Source organism: Scylla paramamosain, chromosome 32, assembly GCF_035594125.1.
Source record: "Scylla paramamosain isolate STU-SP2022 chromosome 32, ASM3559412v1, whole genome shotgun sequence".
In the NCBI taxonomy this organism is placed as follows: Eukaryota; Metazoa; Arthropoda; class Malacostraca; order Decapoda; family Portunidae; genus Scylla; species Scylla paramamosain.
In genome coordinates, this window is record NC_087182.1 from 12,281,904 (window position 1) to 12,299,880 (window position 17,977).

The following is a 17,977-nucleotide window of genomic DNA, read 5'->3' on the forward strand; positions in this document are numbered from 1 at the left end:
ACTGATGTGTGGTTCCTTCCCAGTATCAACTGTGATAGACTCGGTCCTCAATAGGTGTAGTGGGGTGAGTGGTTCCAGATCACTCGGATCATTAGGGTTCGGTGTGAGCGGTCTTCCGTTCACAATTTCATCCACATTACAGAACACAGTATGGAGTCTGTTGTCATCCAGAATTTGAAAGAACCTTTGAAAGAACATTTTTTACAGTACGTATTTGTCTCTCCCAGATTCCACTCATGTGAGGTGCCGTAGATGGATTAAAACCCACTCAATGCGCCTCATCAAGAGTGCATGTTTCACACTCTCATCCTCATGCCAACTCTTGGAGCCCCGTTGTAGTTCCTTGTTCGCTCCTACCAGGTTAGTTCCCTGGTCTGACCTAATGCGTTCAGGTGAGCCTCTTCGAGCACAGAATCTCAAGAGACCAGTGATGAATATGTCCGCACTCAGGGATGTCAGAACCTCTAAATGGATGGCCTGGGTAGTTAGCCATTTAAAAATGCATCTCCATCCTTTGACCCGCGCCCGTCCTTGCTTGATCAGAAAGGGCCCAAAACAGTCCACCCCACAATAGTTGAAGGCTTTCTCTCCTACCTTAATTCGATCCTCTGGTAGGTCCGCTTGTCGTTGATGTGTGGCTCTCCAGTTGTTCCGACGGCAGGTTATACAGTTTCGTATTATACGAGAGCGGAGCAGCGGGACTGTGAGTGAGCAAGGCGCGGTGCTGGGAGGACAACAGGACAAGTGGATGCCCGCTCGCTGGTGGTGAGTGGTAGCAGTGACGGAGACTGGAATGTATACATATGTGATTTTACAATTTTCTTAAATGTAGAAATGGTGCTGGTGAATGATAGTTTTATTCATATTATCAGGTAGGGTTATCAGGTATCAGGTGTTATATACATATTGTTATATATGTTAACAGTTCTAAATAAAGGGTGGAATGTATTACAATTACGACTTCTAGAAAATAAATAAATAAAAAAAAAAGAGATAACCTTTGAGTACCAACTCCTCCCCTCGTCAAGACACCTCATGCCAGTGATCCCTTTCCTATACCTCACCTAAACTGAGGCCTCTCTAAACTTCCTAAACAACTCATAACTCCTGGCTTTACAAATGTCATTCCTGCCACCACATAGGAAAACCAGTGGGTTTGATCTTTTCGTTTTCCAAGCGTCCAGCTTTCTAAAACAGTGTCTTTACCTGCCCTTGTCAGTTTCCAATTCTGTGATCATCGCAGCGAATGAATCCAGTAAAATAAAGGAACCAACACAGCCAGCAGACTGAACACCAAAGGATGCATTTCTTTTCTCTTAGTCAGATCACTAGTCATGCACACCACTAACAGGACGTACATTCACTGTGAACTCCGAGCTCAGATTACTGGTAAACCTTGCTCCATACTGGTCCACTAATTAAGGGTAACTCAACCCCCTTAGAAATACTTACATTTCCTCACTTAGCTCAACAAATTACTGGAATATTGTCTACATCTACGGATGAAACAGTGTTTCTTCAGTTATATCACAGCTTTCAACCTGAATAGGAAAATAAATTGTGGCGAGTATAAGTTAATAAAATTTTATGGGTTATACATCACGTAACTTATAATCATTATGTCCATCCATTATGAAGTTAGGCTTTAAATTAAACATGTCTACTCGCATAAAAAGTTATGTAAAAGAGAAAAGAGAAGATTTTCATGACTATCTTGCATCTTCAAATATCACACAGGGCAGGCAGGAGGTGGACGTTTTCCTAGTAACAGTTGTTGTTGATGTTCTTGTAGTCGTAGTGAAGATAGTAGTAGTAGTAGTAGTAGTAGCAGTAGCAGTAGTAGTAGTAGTAGAAGTAGTAGTAGTAGTAGTGGTGGTGGTGGTAGCAGTAGTAGTAATAGTAGTCGTTGTTTGTGTTCTTCCTGTTGTTGTTGTGGTCATGGTCTTGGTGGTTGCTGTTGTTGTTGTTCTTGGTGGTGGTAGTAGTGGTGGTGGTGATGATGTTGGTTGTTGTTGTTTTTTGTTGTTGTTGTCGCTGTCGTCGTTGTTCCATACATAAAGATTGATGATGTAGTGAATGAGGAAACAGTAACATACTACAGTTGCCATTAATTTAACTCTGGGAATCGTGAAAATTAAAATTTATTAATGCACTTAAGAAAAAAGCAAGGCGTGTAGTTACGGACCAGTCATACTAGAGAATCTTTCCTTACAGTTAAGCACAATTGCACATACAGAGAAAGCAGAAGCAACATGCATTAAAAAGTTCATGGAAAAAAATGAAGCTCGAGGGAAAAAAAAACTAGAGCTCGAAACATACATATGACAATACCTGGCCTGCCATCATCATGTACTGTTGCAACAAATACCACAACCCTAGCAAGCAAATCACATATTGCATGAAATCAATTTTCGTGATCCTTAGTCTTTCTTCCTTTTGGCGCTGCTACCAAGGAGGGTCGCGGAAACTGCCCTCAGGAGTCGACGGATGAGAAGTAGCAGCAGCAGCAGGGCCAGCAGCAGGAGACCTATCACGTCCAGCATCAGGAACTCCACCCAGGAGAGCTGGGCGGCCGGGCACCTCAGCTGGGGCGCCCCTCGGTGGCGGACGACATACTCTGTCCAGAAAACCGCACGCTCCTTTGGCGTCATCGGTTGATCCCTTAAGGACGCCGACATCCTGGCCACGTTCTCTTTGTACCTGGACAATGACAGCACCAGTTAGACACTCCAGGCCACCTCGCTGACTGGCCTTAGCATCATGGATGCCTAACAGAAACAGTCATGAACCACAGAGTGAATGTACACTGGACAGTTGAGAAAAACTCACATCGGGTTGTTGATGATGTCATTGAGGGCGTCAACGATCCTGTCGGCAGTAAGTTCCTCCCACACCAAGACACGACCAATATTCGAGTTTTCCACGACCATGCCATTCCTAGGCTGGTCACCGAAGATGGGCAAGACAAGGAGGGGCTTTTCATGAAAGATAGACTCCTGAAGGCTGAGGAGGCCGCCATGGGAGATGAAGACTTTCACGTTGTGGTGAGCTGTGGAACAAAAAAAAAATTCATAATATTCACACAATGAAGAAGAGAGCTCTGTGAAGCTCATTATATGAAAATATAAGTAGTTACAGTTAGTGGAGATCTTCGTCAGAGAAAACAATGTAGCATACTTACCAGAAAAGGAGCTTATTGTCTATTTAGGTTAGTCTTTTAGAATCTTTATGGTATTTTTTTACAATGGGCAGACCTTATTTTCGCAACGCTGTGCAGTTCTGGTTTCCATATCATTGTTGGAGTCAGTACATAAAAGAATGACTAAAAAAGGTACACGGGATCCGATATATCATTTTAAGAGGATATTGTAGCATAATTAACAGTCGATACAGAACGTAGATAATATAGGCATCTCATAAAGTTACGGTTTTAAGTAATATAAAGGATACAGTTGGGTGTTAAGAACAAAACGTAACGAGGTAAACCTGAATATAGTTAAATAAAAGAAGGGGATAGGAAATATTTCTTGTCAAGTAGAGCTAGATGACCTGAATATATTTAGTAATTAGCTTGTTCGTCTTTCTAGATAATCTATGGATTAGACCATATGTATGAGGCATACAAACTTTTCGTAGACTTTTGCATGATCTTCTGTTCCTAAAGAGCATGTCAGGCGATTGTGCTAAGCTTCCTTGCAGGAATACAAGCTCCAACAGAAACAGTATATTTCATCGTAATGATATGGTGGCTGACTTACCGAGGATGTCCTGCTGGGGGAACCAGCTGCTGATCCTGACGTTGTCGGACGCGCCCTGCAGCTGCCCCTCGTACTTCCACAGTACCCGTTGCGGCAGTCTTTGGAAAGCCTCCAGGAAGAATTGAAGGTATTCCGGGGGTATTTCACCACGCAAGACTGATCCCAGACTGAAGTAAATGACGCCCGTAGAGCCTGCCCCTGTAAGCCACGACTCCAAATCCTGAGATAAGATAAGTGCCAGTTGTTAGTGACTGTAAAAAAAGTGTGATAGCTATCTTTATTAATTTTGTGGTTCTTAATGTCCCAGTTTGCTGCATCCCTGACGGTTACAAATAAAATAGGTTTTAAAATCATATTATTTACCTGCGGCAGAGGCTCGCCGGGGCGGCAGTGCATAGCCCCCACCTCCACCTGTGAGGGCAGGAGGGGCACCGGTGTGGTAATGGTGAAGTGAGTGTTCATCAGTGTCAGACTCTGGTTCCTCTCGATGTCCAGCAGCGGTGGCAGGTCAGGGAACTGAGCTGAGATCTGTACGAGTAACAGGATAAAAAACTGTTTATGAGAGAGAGAGAGAGAGAGAGAGAGAGAGAGAGAGAGAGAGAGAGAGAGAGAGAGAGAGAGAGAGAGAGAGAGAGAGAGTTACAGCACATTTTACATTTGTACACTTGTACATTTATAGAGAGAGAGAGAGAGAGAGAGGGAGAAGCTGTTAGATTTCCTCCATCCGATCCTATTGAAAAATTCAAAAATTTTGGGAAAACAATATTTAGGTCATTCCATCCCGAGCATCAATCCGATTGGAATTTTCTAGCGAAATTTGAGACATTATGATTCCCTAATTCATAATCAAGCCCATTTTTTTCCCTTATGTTAATAAGAAATACGATTTCTTGGTACGTACATATATGTACGCATGGGAGGTAGACCGGGGGTAACATGCATAAGACACGTAAACAATATATATATATATATATATATATATATATATATATATATATATATATATATATATATATATATATATATATATATATATATATATATATATATATATATATATATATATATATATATATATGTCACGCATAATGTGGATAATTGCCTAATGTGAACATTAGGCAGTGAAATTGCCTAATCTTCATATTAGGCAATTTGTTTGCACGATGTTGACAATAGGCAACTTACTTGCTTAATGTCCACTTTAGGCATGATTTTCAAATTAGGCAAGGGTATTTTGCCTAATGTGAATTGAATGACAAACCAGTGTCTACAGTTTTGTTCGAATGTTGTTCGAAACTTTGGGTCTGTTATAGTTAGGTTAGGTTAGGTTAGGTTAGGTTAGGTTAGGTTAGGTTAGGTTAGGTTAGGTTAGGTTAGGTTAGGTTAGGTTATTATTAGAACAAAATTTACACCAGCTGACCTAAGTGGGATCAAACAGACCCTTATAAAGTCTGAAGAGGTTCCTGATATCTGCCTATCGATGAGAACAGCAACAGCAAGAGCCACTGGTGGGCAAGGTTATACAAAGTGTCAATGTACTACTCAATGTACATCAGGAAGGTGCAGCTGCCTAAGAAAAGAAATTAAATGCAACTCGCGCTGTCACCCAGGCAGATCATGCAAAAATTTGTGATTGGACTCAACTGAACCCTGAGATCGATTGACCTATTTTACTTATACTAATATTGCATTAATTAATTATGTTTTCCTTATTCACATTGGGCAAAATTGAGCTGCATAATTTGAACAATAGGCATTTTTTGCCTAATGTTAACAATTTGTAAACTTTACGCAACCTACTTGCTTGATGTACACATTAGGCAATTTTCTGCCTAATGTTCACATTAGGCAATTGTCCACATTATGCGTAACATATATATATATATATATATATATATATATATATATATATATATATATATATATATATATATATATATATATATATATATATATATATATATATATATATATATATATATATATATATAAATAAAAAACAAATAATAAAAACTGAAATGTTTAACTTTTGATAGACACATTTCACTTTTATTCAAAGACACTTACGTTTTAGATAGAACTAGGACAGGTGATAGTCTTCAAACCAGTTAGCGCAGAGTCCCACACCACATTTTCTGCATCTCTAGATCCATCTGGCCCTGCACCCTTGCAAATGTTTCTTTTCTGTTTTGATGATAAGGTGGCCAATATTGTCATATTTTATTTTATCCATCTTTTGTGAAGTGTGAAGGGACGTCAACTTTGTTACCATTTGGGATTCACCGTGATTCAACACAAGCATCTCCACACATGACCTGATGAAATCCAGCAGGGGGATCTTTTCCATGTCCTTCAGGCCCAGGATGCCACCAACTTTCCTGTACATGTGCCAGGCTTGCATCATCTGGACGTTCAAAAACCACTTGTATATACACCAATACCACTTTCTGTTTTGCGTGTGAATGGCATAGTATGAAACTAGGTTGTCAATGAGATCTACTCCGCCCGTGTGGTTGTTGTACACTCTCAGCCTGTGAGGCAGGTCAACTTCGATCTCTAGACAGGTCCTCCATCTTTCCAGATCACAATGACCATGTCCTTGTCAATACAGGTAGACTTCATCTCACCTCTCTTCATCCCTGAAGCCTCTTGCTTGGATGAGACATCAATGTGGTAGAGCCTGATCTGCCTCATTGTGCCCAGAACACCGACCTTCCTGTTATTCTTCAGGTTGTCCATCAGATCAAAGCTAGTGAACAGATTGTCAACCACGATCTTTGATCCTTCTGGCAGGTTGGCTTTCTGTACCAATCCATAGACAACGTCAGTTCCTTGCCCCAGCCCGTACTTGAAGACTGAGTATTGGCTCCTCCATACGGGGTGCAGGTTATGAGCTCACCAGTTGTGGTTGCCAGGGCCCAAACTTTGAAACCAAAACGTGTTGGCTTTCCTTTCATGAACTCTTTGAGGGGGGGAGTGAGGGCCAAAATACCTTATCATTGACTCGTCCACGCTGACAAACTCTGTCCTCTCCGCATACTTGTTCGCCGTGTCATTTCTGTTTTTTTTTTTTTTTTTAAACATGGCTACTTTCCAGAAAGGGTCGTCTTCATTAGGCTTGTTCAAGTTGGCAAAGTGAGTGTACCGCATTACGTCATCAAATGCATTTCTGGACATGGCCTTCTTTACAAGTGCGTTGTTGGTGTCCTCGCGTCTTTCGTCAGATATCTACTCAAGTACATAATGGCGTGGCTGGTGTGAATCCTATTTCTATTAACCCTTGACCCAAAATCCTGGTTGTCTTGCTGGCCTGCATATCTCTTAGACTTCTTGACAATCTTGTCAATGCAAGAATCAGGCAGAAACAGAATGAGGTAGTCGTAAGGAGTCCTAATCACATCAGGGTCAATAAGAAAAGTTGTCTTTGTCCATTTTTCAACGCAAAAAGGGGGGATTTTCTTTCCTAGGTCATTCTTTGACTTAGAGTGCATCCTCTCTCCATTCTTGATCCTGGGAAGCTTTCTTATATCCCCCTGGGTCAAGATCTGGTCCTCATTTTCACTGGCGTCACTGGCAGCCACATGATTGACTCGTGGGCGTCGCTCATGACTAGAATTGCTGGTAGAAGAGATGCGCACGGGACCACTGGAAGGTCCCTCCATGGGGGTCGTCAGGGTCAGTAGTCTTCCACCTTTTTCAGTTTTTTCTTCTTTCTTTTAGTAGTACGTAACTGCACATCATTAACAGTTGAAGCTTGATAATTGTCATAATCATCCTCCTGGTGAAAGGTCACTAATTCTGCCTGCCAGCTGAGGATCTCCTACCAAGGTGATTTGGATTTTTTACACCGGACTCTTCATTCTCGTTGTCCTCGTCAGTCAGGCCTCCGATATCTTGAGATGGCATAAGGAAAACATCAGTAGGATGATTAGGTGGATCTTCTTCCAATTGTGCGGTGATTTCCTGGACAGTTAAGCTAGTAGCTCTGCAAACAAAAACAAGGGTTATAGTTATTATTCTGCGATGTTGTAGGTGAGGCTGCTAGGCTACGGTTTGGTCATTCTACTGTTTTGCCCTAAGAAAAGCGACTAAGCTACGCTAAGTAAATAAAAATAATTTAGAGGATGGATTTAAAATATGAAATTTACGTAAATTATTGAAGAAAATTCTTAATTACGTGTTTTTACTCAATTTACGTCGTTCTGTTGAAAAAATATCACTTTATACCTGTTGCCCGGGGTACACCCCATGCGTACATATATGTACTCACCTATTTTCAAATGTATATTTAAAGTACAAAAAAAAAAAAATAAATAAATAAATAAATAAATAAATAAATAAAAATTTCTTAAATTATGCAATATTGATGCACTTATAAATAGATTTTTAGAAACAATAAGAAAATAAAAGAATGCGTTTCTTACCTCTTATGATATGATCCAACTCGGCGACCGTGAAATCCGTCCATCGCTGGTGAATGCTGAAGTTATACTGACGTAAGAAGGGTTGTTACGCTCACTGCAAGAACGCGATAATGCACTCTAAAAGTAGCGCTAGTATTGCTCTTCACTCTGAAAAAAGATCTGGCATCTATTTCTCTCGTATACATTGATAGACAGTCAAAAACATGAGACTTTTACGTACATATATGTACGAGAGGGATGTGATGGTTTAGATTAAGAGTGTTAGCCATACAAGGAGTAATAATATTAATATCGAGTGTGCTGTACTTGAAACATCATTATCCAAATACAGTGTTATAAGTTTTTGTCCTGAGTTATATATATATATATATATATATATATATATATATATATATATATATATATATATATATATATATATATATATATATATATATATATATATATATATATAAGTGAGTTCAGCGTTTACGATTTATGTGTAGAGAATGACAGGCCAGTATTCTATAAAAACCACTGGCCTGTCATTCTCTACACAACCTCTGAGAAGACAACAACCTCCTCTGCCACTGAAGAAGGGTCAAGGACCCGAAATCGCGATCTGGCGAAGATGATATCCTACGGGAAAATCATCAATATTCTTACCAAAGAGAATAAGACACTCCTTCGAGAAAAAGAAAACATCATGAAGAAAATCATAAACGCTGAACTCAGTATCACTTTCAACGAAATATGTACAAGAGAAAACCTCCTGTCCATTTATACACTCAATATATATATATATATATATATATATATATATATATATATATATATATATATATATATATATATATATATATATATATATATATATATATATATATATATATATATATATGCTAGTCACCAACAGTTGTCAAGATTCAATAGGTCGGCACTCTGTTTCACCTACATACAGGGTAGGAAATATAATGAATGCAAACTTAATCCCTTTACCTTTGCTGAGTGACTTGGACGATCATGTCCCTCCATCTTTTTCGGTTTTCAGTCATGTGTATAAGTTCTGAAGGTCTGTAGGGTTGGTTGTTGTTTTTGATGATTCTTAATTCTCTGTCTTCCTCTCGCTCTCTTCCCCTCTGTCTTTCCTGTTATATTGAGCAGTTCATTCTTGTTCTTCCACACTGTGTGGCACATAAATTTGAGTTCTCTTCTCTTCACTTTTCTCAGTAGTTTTCTATCTGTATTTGCTTGTTGTAATGCTTAAGTGTTTGCTTTTCTTGCTGAGAGTCCTGAGCAGTCTGCGTAACGTCCACATTTTAAAAGCGTCAATTTTATCCCAAACTTCTTTGTTTAAGGTCCATGTTTCACATCCGTATTTTAGAGTTGCCCATATATATGTTTGAGTATTTTTATTCTGGTTATTATGCTTAGTTTAAAGTTGTATAAGTGTTCTCATTTCCTGAAAGCTTGTTTAGCAACTCCTTTTCCTGATTTCTGTGATGCATCGGCCATCTGTTGTGATTGTAATTCCGAAGTAGTTGAAGCTATTTAGTTGTTTAATGTTAGAGTTGTTATTTTATTGTTATTTTGATGTTGCATGCAGGAATCGCATTGTTCTTGGTTACTACCATTGTCTCGGTTTTCTTAATGTTAATTTTCAGACCATACTCGTATCTTTCACTGCTTCTGTTGACCTCATTAGCTAAGTTTTGTAATTTTCTTTGTGTGTCATCTGCATACCTAACATTGTTTATGTTTACACCTCCAATCTTTATGCCTTTGTAATATTGTATGCTCCTGAATATTATCTCCTCATAATATGAAAAAAAAAAAAAAGATTGGAGAAAGCACACGGCCCTTTCTGAGACCTCTTTTATTGCTTTTCCACTCTGATTTTTTTTGGGGGGGTCAATGTCCATTGCTGACTGTTGATTCCAGCACAGGTTCTGAGTAGTTTTAAATCCTTGGTGTTAATTTTTGTGTTTGCCATTAAGTTGCATAATTATTGGTGTTGCACTTTGTCAAAAGCCTTTTTCATAAACTATAAAACAAAGGAAAATGTTTTTTTCCACATTTCTATTGTCCGCTCACATATGTATTTCATTATGTATATAGTATCTGTAGTACTTTTGTGTTTCATAAATCCATATTGTTCTTCAGATATCTCTCTTTCAAGTTTTGACTTGATTCTTGCAAGTAATACTTTTAGGATGATTTTTATGTGGCTCATTAAGCTGAGTGTTCTATGCTGACCGCATTCAACTATCCTTGCTGCCTTTGGTATTGCTAAAAAGACTGATTTCCCCATTTTCTCAGCTATAATTCTTGTGTTGAAAACTTTGTGTGTGACCCTCGTGATTTTATCCACCATTATTTTTTCTCCAGCCTTAAGCATTTTTGTCATGATTCCATCGTCACTTGGACTCTTCCCTAACTTCATTGTCTGCATGGCTGTGCGTACCGCATTTCTTAGAATTTCTGGTCCATCCATTCCCTCTGTTTTCTCTGAAAATTCTCTTGTAACATCCTCGAAATTTCGTCTATGTACTGACCCTATTTCTGCAAAACTTCATTTATATCCATGAAACTTTTCCTTTCTTGCCTTTAACTGTACTGGATTTTGTTAACCTGTTTCCTGCTGTGACTTCTTTAATTTTCTTGAACATGACTTTTTTTTTTTCTTAAATGCTATACTTCTGCACACTGCTTTTCTATCATTCTTTTTTTGCCTTTCTACATTCACCCTTAATCTTTTGGCTTAGTTCTTCATATTTGTCTTTCTATTGTTCTCTTTGTATCTTTTTTTCCATCAGTTCCAAAATTTACTGTTTCATCCATTTATTTTTTGGGTCGTTTTCTTTATTTTGGTAGTAGTTTACTAGCTGTCTCTAATGCTATGTTCTGTATTGCTTTCCATCCATTCTCCCAAATCTCTTCTCCCAGGCATTCAAATCTGTTCTTAACATCTACTTCATATTCTTGTAATTTCTTATCTTTACATAGTATTGCTACATCTATCTTTCGTCTACTTTTTAGTTTTGTTATGTTTTTAAGTTGTATTTTTTATTTGATATCACAGGTACATGATCACTGGCGTGGTCAGCTCCGGGTTAGGTTTTGGTTTGAGTTACAGCATTTCCAAAACGTTTACTGATTGTAATATAATCTATCTGATTTCGACAGCACGTTTCCATCTCCAAAAGCGTTGCGGGTGCTGTTTAAACCAAGTTTTCATTATTGTTAACTTTTCTCCTCACACCAGTCAATCCACCTTTCTCTGCGATCATTACATTCTCCAAGCCTAAAGGGCCCTTCAGTAGTTCCACATCTTTCATTTCCCACCTTGTTATTTATCTCACAAGTTGAAAAAGAACTAGCTAGCCACGTGCTAGGGAGCTCAGACAGAAAAGACGTCACATAGAAGATGAAGGAATAATACCCTGTGGATTACCACAGTAGACACCTCCAGAAACGATAATTACTCCCAGTGAGGTCTAAAGCACTGTTCAGGGGGTGAACTTATCATTAAACCCAGCTGTGACCTCACTGAACGTTTCCCTTTGTATCTCACAACCCAAGGGGGCAGCCACAGCCTGCCCTCTAAAGACAACTCTCTTCCTCCACACAAAACTACAAGCACCTAATAACACACACACCCTTCACTCAAAAATTTTAAAATCATCATGGCGACTCCTACACCAGCCTCGGAGTCCCCATCTGGGGAGGGGACCATAAATGTCCCCAGGTCGGACTGCCTTTCTGTCTACGACCCTAAGTGTCTTGACACCCCCCTTCAACTTTTTCTTCATTAACTTCTGCAACATTCGCGGTCTAAGATCTAATTTTCAATCTGTAGAACACCACCTCCCCTCTTCTAAATCTCATCTTCTTTTCCTCACTGAAACTCAGGTGTCTGAGGCAACTGACAGTAGCCCCTTTTCTGTTCCCTCCTACTTTCTCTATCCTCTTTTTCGATCCAAAGCTGGATGTTACGTTTATGTGCGCAATGACTTAATCTGCTCTTGTGCCCACGCTCTTGAATCTTCCGAGTTTTCCACCATCTGGCTACGACTACAGAGTCACTCTCAAACTAAATTTATCTGTGCTGTATACCTCTCACCTAACAACTCTGACTATAAGAAATTCTTTGACTACTTAACTTCCAAAGTGGAGCACATTCTGACCCTCTTCCCTTTTGCAGAGATCTCCATTCTTGGAGACTTCAATGTTCACCACCAGCTTTGGCTTTCCTCTTCCTTCACAGACCATCCTGATGAACTAGCCTTCAACTTTTGCTATCCTCCACGACCTAGAGCAATTGGTGCAACACCCTACTCTTATTCCTGACCGTCTTGGAGATACGCCCAACATTCTTGACCTTTTCCTGACCTCTAATCCTTCTGCTTATGCTGTCATCCTTTCTTCTCCGTTGGGTTCCTCCAATCACAATCTCATATTTGTATCTTGTCCTATTGCTCCAATCCCTCCTCAGGATCCCATTAAGCGAAGGTGCCTCTGGCGTTTTGCCTCTGCTACATAAGGGGACCTGAGGAGGTACCTTGCTGATATTCCTTGGAATGACCACTGTTTCCGTGTCAGAGACCCGTCTTTGTGTGCTGAGCGCATAACAAAGGTGTCTGGCATGGAGACGTACATTCCTCACTCTTTTTTCTCGACTAAACCTTTCAAACCTTGGTTTAACACAGCTTGTTCTCATGCTATACTCGTACATGATAGAGAGGTGGCCCACAAAAGGTACTTAAGCCTTCCATTGCCAGAATCTCATGCACTTTATATTTCTGCCCAGAACCATGCCAAGTCTGTTCTCTAACTAGCCAAAAACTCCTTCATTAACAGAAAGTGTCATAACCTTTCAAGATCTAACTCCCCTCGTGACTTGTGGCATCTAGCCAAAAATATCTCCAATAACTTTGCTTCTTCTTCTTTCCCTCCTTTATTTCAACCAGATGGCACCACTGTTATCACATCTATTTCTAAAGCTGAACTCTTCGCTCAAACCTTTGTTAAAATCTCTACCTTGGATGATTCTGGGCTTGTTCCTCACTCTCCTCCACCCTCTGACTACTTCATGCTACCTATTAAAATTCTTCGCAATGATGTTTTCCATGCACTTGCTGGCCTAAACCCTCGGAAGGTTTATGGACCTTATGGGGTCCCTCCTATTGTTCTCCGAAACTGTGCCTCCGTGCTTGCACCTTGCCTTGTCAAATTCTTTCAGCTCCAACATCTACCTTTTCTTCTTGCTGGAAGTTTGCCTACATTCAGCCTGTTCCTAAAAAGGGTGACCGTTCTAATCCCTCAAACTATCGTCCTATTGCCTTAATCTCCTGCCTATCTAAAGTTTTTTAATCTATCCTCAACAGGAAGATTCTTAAACATCTATCACTTCACAACCTTCTATCTGATCACTAGTATGGGTTCCGTCAAGGCTACTGGTGATCTTTTGGCTTTCCTTAATGAGTCTTGGTCATCCTCTTTTAGAGATTTTGGTGAAAGTTTTGCTGTTGCCTTGGACATATCAAAATCTTTTCATAGAGTCTGGTACAAAGCTTTGAATTTCCAAACTACCCTCCTACGGCTTTTATCCTTCTCTCTGTAACTTCATTTCAAGTTTCCTTTCTGACGGTTCTATTGCTGCTGTGGTAGACGGTCACTGTTCTTCTCCTAAATCTGTTAACAGTGGTGTTCCTCAGGTTTCTGTCCTGTCACCCACTCTCTTCTTATTATTCATTAATGATCTTCTAAACCAAACTTCTTGTCCTATCCACTCCTACGCTGATGATAGCACCCTGCACTTTTCCACATCTTTTCATATACGTCCAACCCTTCAGGAGGTAAACATTTCATGCAGGGAAGCCACAGAACGCTTGACTTCTGATCTTTCTAAAACTTCTGATTGGGGCAGAGCAAACTTGGTATTGTTCAATGCCTCAAAAACTCGACACAACCTTCCAGACAACTATTGCCTCTTCTTCAGTGACACTCAACTGTCCCCCTCTTCTACACTGAACATCCTCAGCCTGTCCTTTACTTATAATCTGAACTGGAAATTTCACATCTCATCTCTACCTAAAATATCTTCTATGAAGTTAGGCGTTCTGAGACGTCTCCTCCAATTTTTCTCACCCCCCCCCCCCCCGCAGCTAACTCTATACAAGGGCCTTATCCGTCCATGTATGGAGTATGTTTCACATGTCTGGGGGGGTTCCACTCATACTGCTCTTCTAGACAGGGTGAAATCAAAAGCTTTTTGTCTCATCAACTCCTCTCCTCTAACTGTCTTCAGCCTCTCTCTCACCGCCGCAATGTTGCATCTCTAGCTATCTTCTACCGGTATTTTCATGCTAACTGCTCTTCTGATCTTGTTAACTGCATGCCTCCCCTCCTCCCGCGGCCTCGCTGCACAAGACTTTCTTCTTTCTCTCACCCCTATTCTGTCCACCTCTCTAACGCAAGAGTTAACCAGTATTCTCAATCATTCATCCTTTTCTCTGGTAAAGTCTGGAATTTCCTGCCTGCTTCTGTACCTTCCTATGACTTGAATTCCTTCAAGACGGAGGTTTCAAGACACTTATCCATCAATTTTTGACTACTGCTTTGATCCTTTTATGGGACTGGCATTTAAGTGGGCATTTTTTTATTAGATTGTTGTTGCCCTTGGCCAGTGTCCTTCCTACATAAGAAAAAAAAAAAAAACGCCCACAAGTCGACCACCGACGCCCAAGAGGATATCACACTCATACACCCTCTTGCCAGAAAACATCCTATCTGCAGTCTCCCAAAAGACAAACACGCATCCCTGGTACTGCTGGTGGAACCCAGGAAGAGAGTTGACAGCTGTAATTCGGCAGAATATTACAAAAGTCCTCTAACCTTCAGACACTCATAGCTATAAACCGAAGGGCTAGTGGCATTTGACAACACACAATACTCAGGACACGAATAGACAACAACAGACCGATCTAAGATAGTCATGAGACAACTCTCAAACTGTTGCTAGGAGAGGAGACGCCAGGACACACAGGATACACCAAGTGGAGTCCATGAAATGCTTATTTCCACAATTACTGAAAGCGTCAAATACGGACAGCCTTTCGTGGGGCTAATCCTAACGAGTATGGCGGGGTCTTACCGCCAGAACAACTCCAGAAAGAATTATTATTGGAAAGCCTTGTAAATATTGCCCCCAAACTCTTGCCGGGTCTATGTCTCTCTCTACTTTAGTGTGAGTCCTCCGTCCTTGATAGCCAGACTTTCACTGAGGCATGGGGCATCCAGCGTGACCAGATGCCAGTGACGGTAATATCGTACATTTTTGGTCAAAAATTATCGTATTGAATCAGAAAACCAATGTTTACGGTAAGAACATGTCAGTACAGTTATTTATTGAATTTATTTGATTTAATGCTGTCAAGTTACAACGTTAACATGCTATATATATATATATATATATATATATATATATATATATATATATATATATATATATATATATATATATATATATATATATATATATATATATATATATATATAATTATTAATGTTATCTTATTGTAATATAGTTCTACTGTACAAATCGTTCATGAACTTACCAGTTTTACTTCATGGATATGTCTGGATCCTCCTCCTCCTCTTCCTCCTCCGCAGCTTTACTTTGGTATATGACGTTTGAATTCATGTAGCGCAGCATAGCTCTTGTAGGCGTAAAAGTTGTGCAAGAACATAGCTCTTGTAGGCGTAAAGTTGTTCTTACATTTTACACTCTGCCTGGGTAATCGCACGTCTCTAACAGTGTCAATTTTCAATGTGTTTCTATCTTTACTTTTCATCCTATTAATGTCTGAGAAGCACCGTTCGCACTCTGCACTGGAATGAGAGAGCGACAGTACTGACAAAGCAAAATTTGCCACACATTCATATTTCGGTGCTCCGTCATGATCAAGCACAGTTTTTACTTTTCCACAAAATTTATCCGGGAACGTTTCCTTGATCATACCCTTCTGTTGAGCCATGCTTGTTACTTCTTCAGTTAAACTGCCCATGCCAAGCCTTCTCCACTCATTATCCAGTTTCTGAAGGATCACGTCGTTTTGCTCAATAATTCTAGATAGACAGATTCCCATTGCACCCTCAACTGCTCCTTCTGAATCTTCAGCAGTGAATACTGGCACCACACTCCAAAATCTGCTTACGACTTCACTTACATCTGCAAAACGTACCATTATGCACAAGTTTTGCGAGGCTGAAGCGTCTGTTGATTCATCCACTAATATGCTTAACTTTGTTCTTAGTTTTTCTGCCAATTCTTCTTGATAACATTTTACCATGACTTTCGTACAGACACTGTGGCATTTCGTTCTTTTCATGTGTAATTCCTTTGCTATGGCCGAATCATGAAAGCAGTCCTTCGCTATGTTACACAAATGATCTGTAGCTCTAAAGGAGACGTTATGTTCTACCATGAATGCGGTTAGTTTTATTTCTGCTGTCTTTACTGCATCACTTTTGTTTTTCTTAACTTCACCACTCGCAAATGCTTCAGATATTTTCTTTGATGAAGGTGCTGACAATTTCTTGTGTTTGATGCTCTTATCGTGCAACTTAATACGTGTTATTTGAGCAGAAATTTCTACTCCACACACACACGACACAGCGCCATAAAGGAACTTTTCTTTGAGGGCTGTAACCAAGGATACTGTTTTCCCCACTTGCATATATATTTTTGCTCGCATCACTGCTTTTTCTTGGGTATATCACCACTGGAGGTGTTTTCTCCAGTATCCTTTCTTTTGTCTTTTTTCACTATCAGACATTTTGTTGCCAGCGTTACTGCAAATACGCGATGAACGCGAAGGAGGAGGAAGAGGAACTAGAAGTGAACAGGCGGCGGCCTGCATCAAGTGCTGGGAACGATTATGCGATGCAGCGGTGGATTAGACGCGAGGCATACAGGTCCATACTGGTAAATCTCCCGTCCCATACCCGGACTGCCCGCCTCGTGGGAAGGAGGCTAACGTTAACACCACATCACAATCTCGTATATGAGTACAAGACATAATTTACAATGTAATTTAAAGAATTATATTATAAAATCCAAATAATTTATAGCCTATTTTAAGAGATTTTTTTTTTTTTTCAAAGTTGTATTATTACTTCATTTATCTTTTTGCATAAAATCCACTAAATTATCGTATATCGTATGGACGTTATCGTTTATCGTACCAAACATAAATTTATCGTATAAATGCGATAATTATGGTATATCTGGTCACGCTGGCCAGAACAACGGAAAGCAGTCTCGCCCCGCGCTCACCTCAGCTAACCGTCACATAACTGAGACAGCGTTGGCAGACTTTCTCATGCCAGTCGGACCATAGGTACCATCGCAGCAAGAATACAAAGAGAGAGAGAGAGAGAGAGAGAGAGAGAGAGAGAGAGAGAGAGAGAGAGAGAGAGAGAGAGAGAGAGAGAGAGATTCTGCAGGAAGTCATGAAGGTAGGATTATATATTAGAGTGTTGTTCTTAGTGTTGTGACAAGGACTTTCACGGTAGCCTGCTGGAGTTCATTGCACCCCTATAAGTTTGGGGAATACTTTGCCTTACAGACTTCACTTTGAGCTGTCTGACTGGACTCCACTTAAAGCTGTCTGAGTGTGTTGGCGTCGTGCGTCTCGTTAGCAGTCTCGAGAGCAATTTTTCGACCATCTCAGGGTCAGGTGGCTTTCTGGTGTCAACAATATATATATACATATACATATGTACATGATCGCCATTGTTTTACCTCTTTCT

General features: G+C 40.0%; 1 protein-coding gene across 9 annotated transcripts in view; it reads right to left on the bottom strand.

Annotated features, from left to right (window-relative positions):
* Positions 1–1,568: 1,568 nt before the first annotated feature.
* LOC135089205 (UDP-glycosyltransferase UGT5-like) overlaps positions 1,569–17,977 on the bottom strand; it is a 28,077-nt gene continuing 11,668 nt past the window's right edge. For 7 of the 9 annotated variants that reach the window (XM_063984559.1, XM_063984553.1, XM_063984556.1 and 4 more), the window contains exons 4-8: positions 17,970–17,977; positions 4,122–4,286; positions 3,759–3,978; positions 2,830–3,049; positions 1,569–2,700 (exon numbers count right to left, since the gene is read on the bottom strand). The exon at positions 17,970–17,977 is cut by the window's right edge and continues 226 nt beyond it. In XM_063984559.1, the coding sequence (XP_063840629.1) occupies positions 2,421–2,700; positions 2,830–3,049; positions 3,759–3,978; positions 4,122–4,286; positions 17,970–17,977 (893 nt within the window). In that variant the 3' untranslated portion in view covers positions 1,569–2,420. The remainder of the gene's footprint in view (positions 2,701–2,829; positions 3,050–3,758; positions 3,979–4,121; positions 4,287–17,969) is intronic. The other 2 variants (XM_063984561.1, XM_063984560.1) reach the window with 1 other exon arrangement.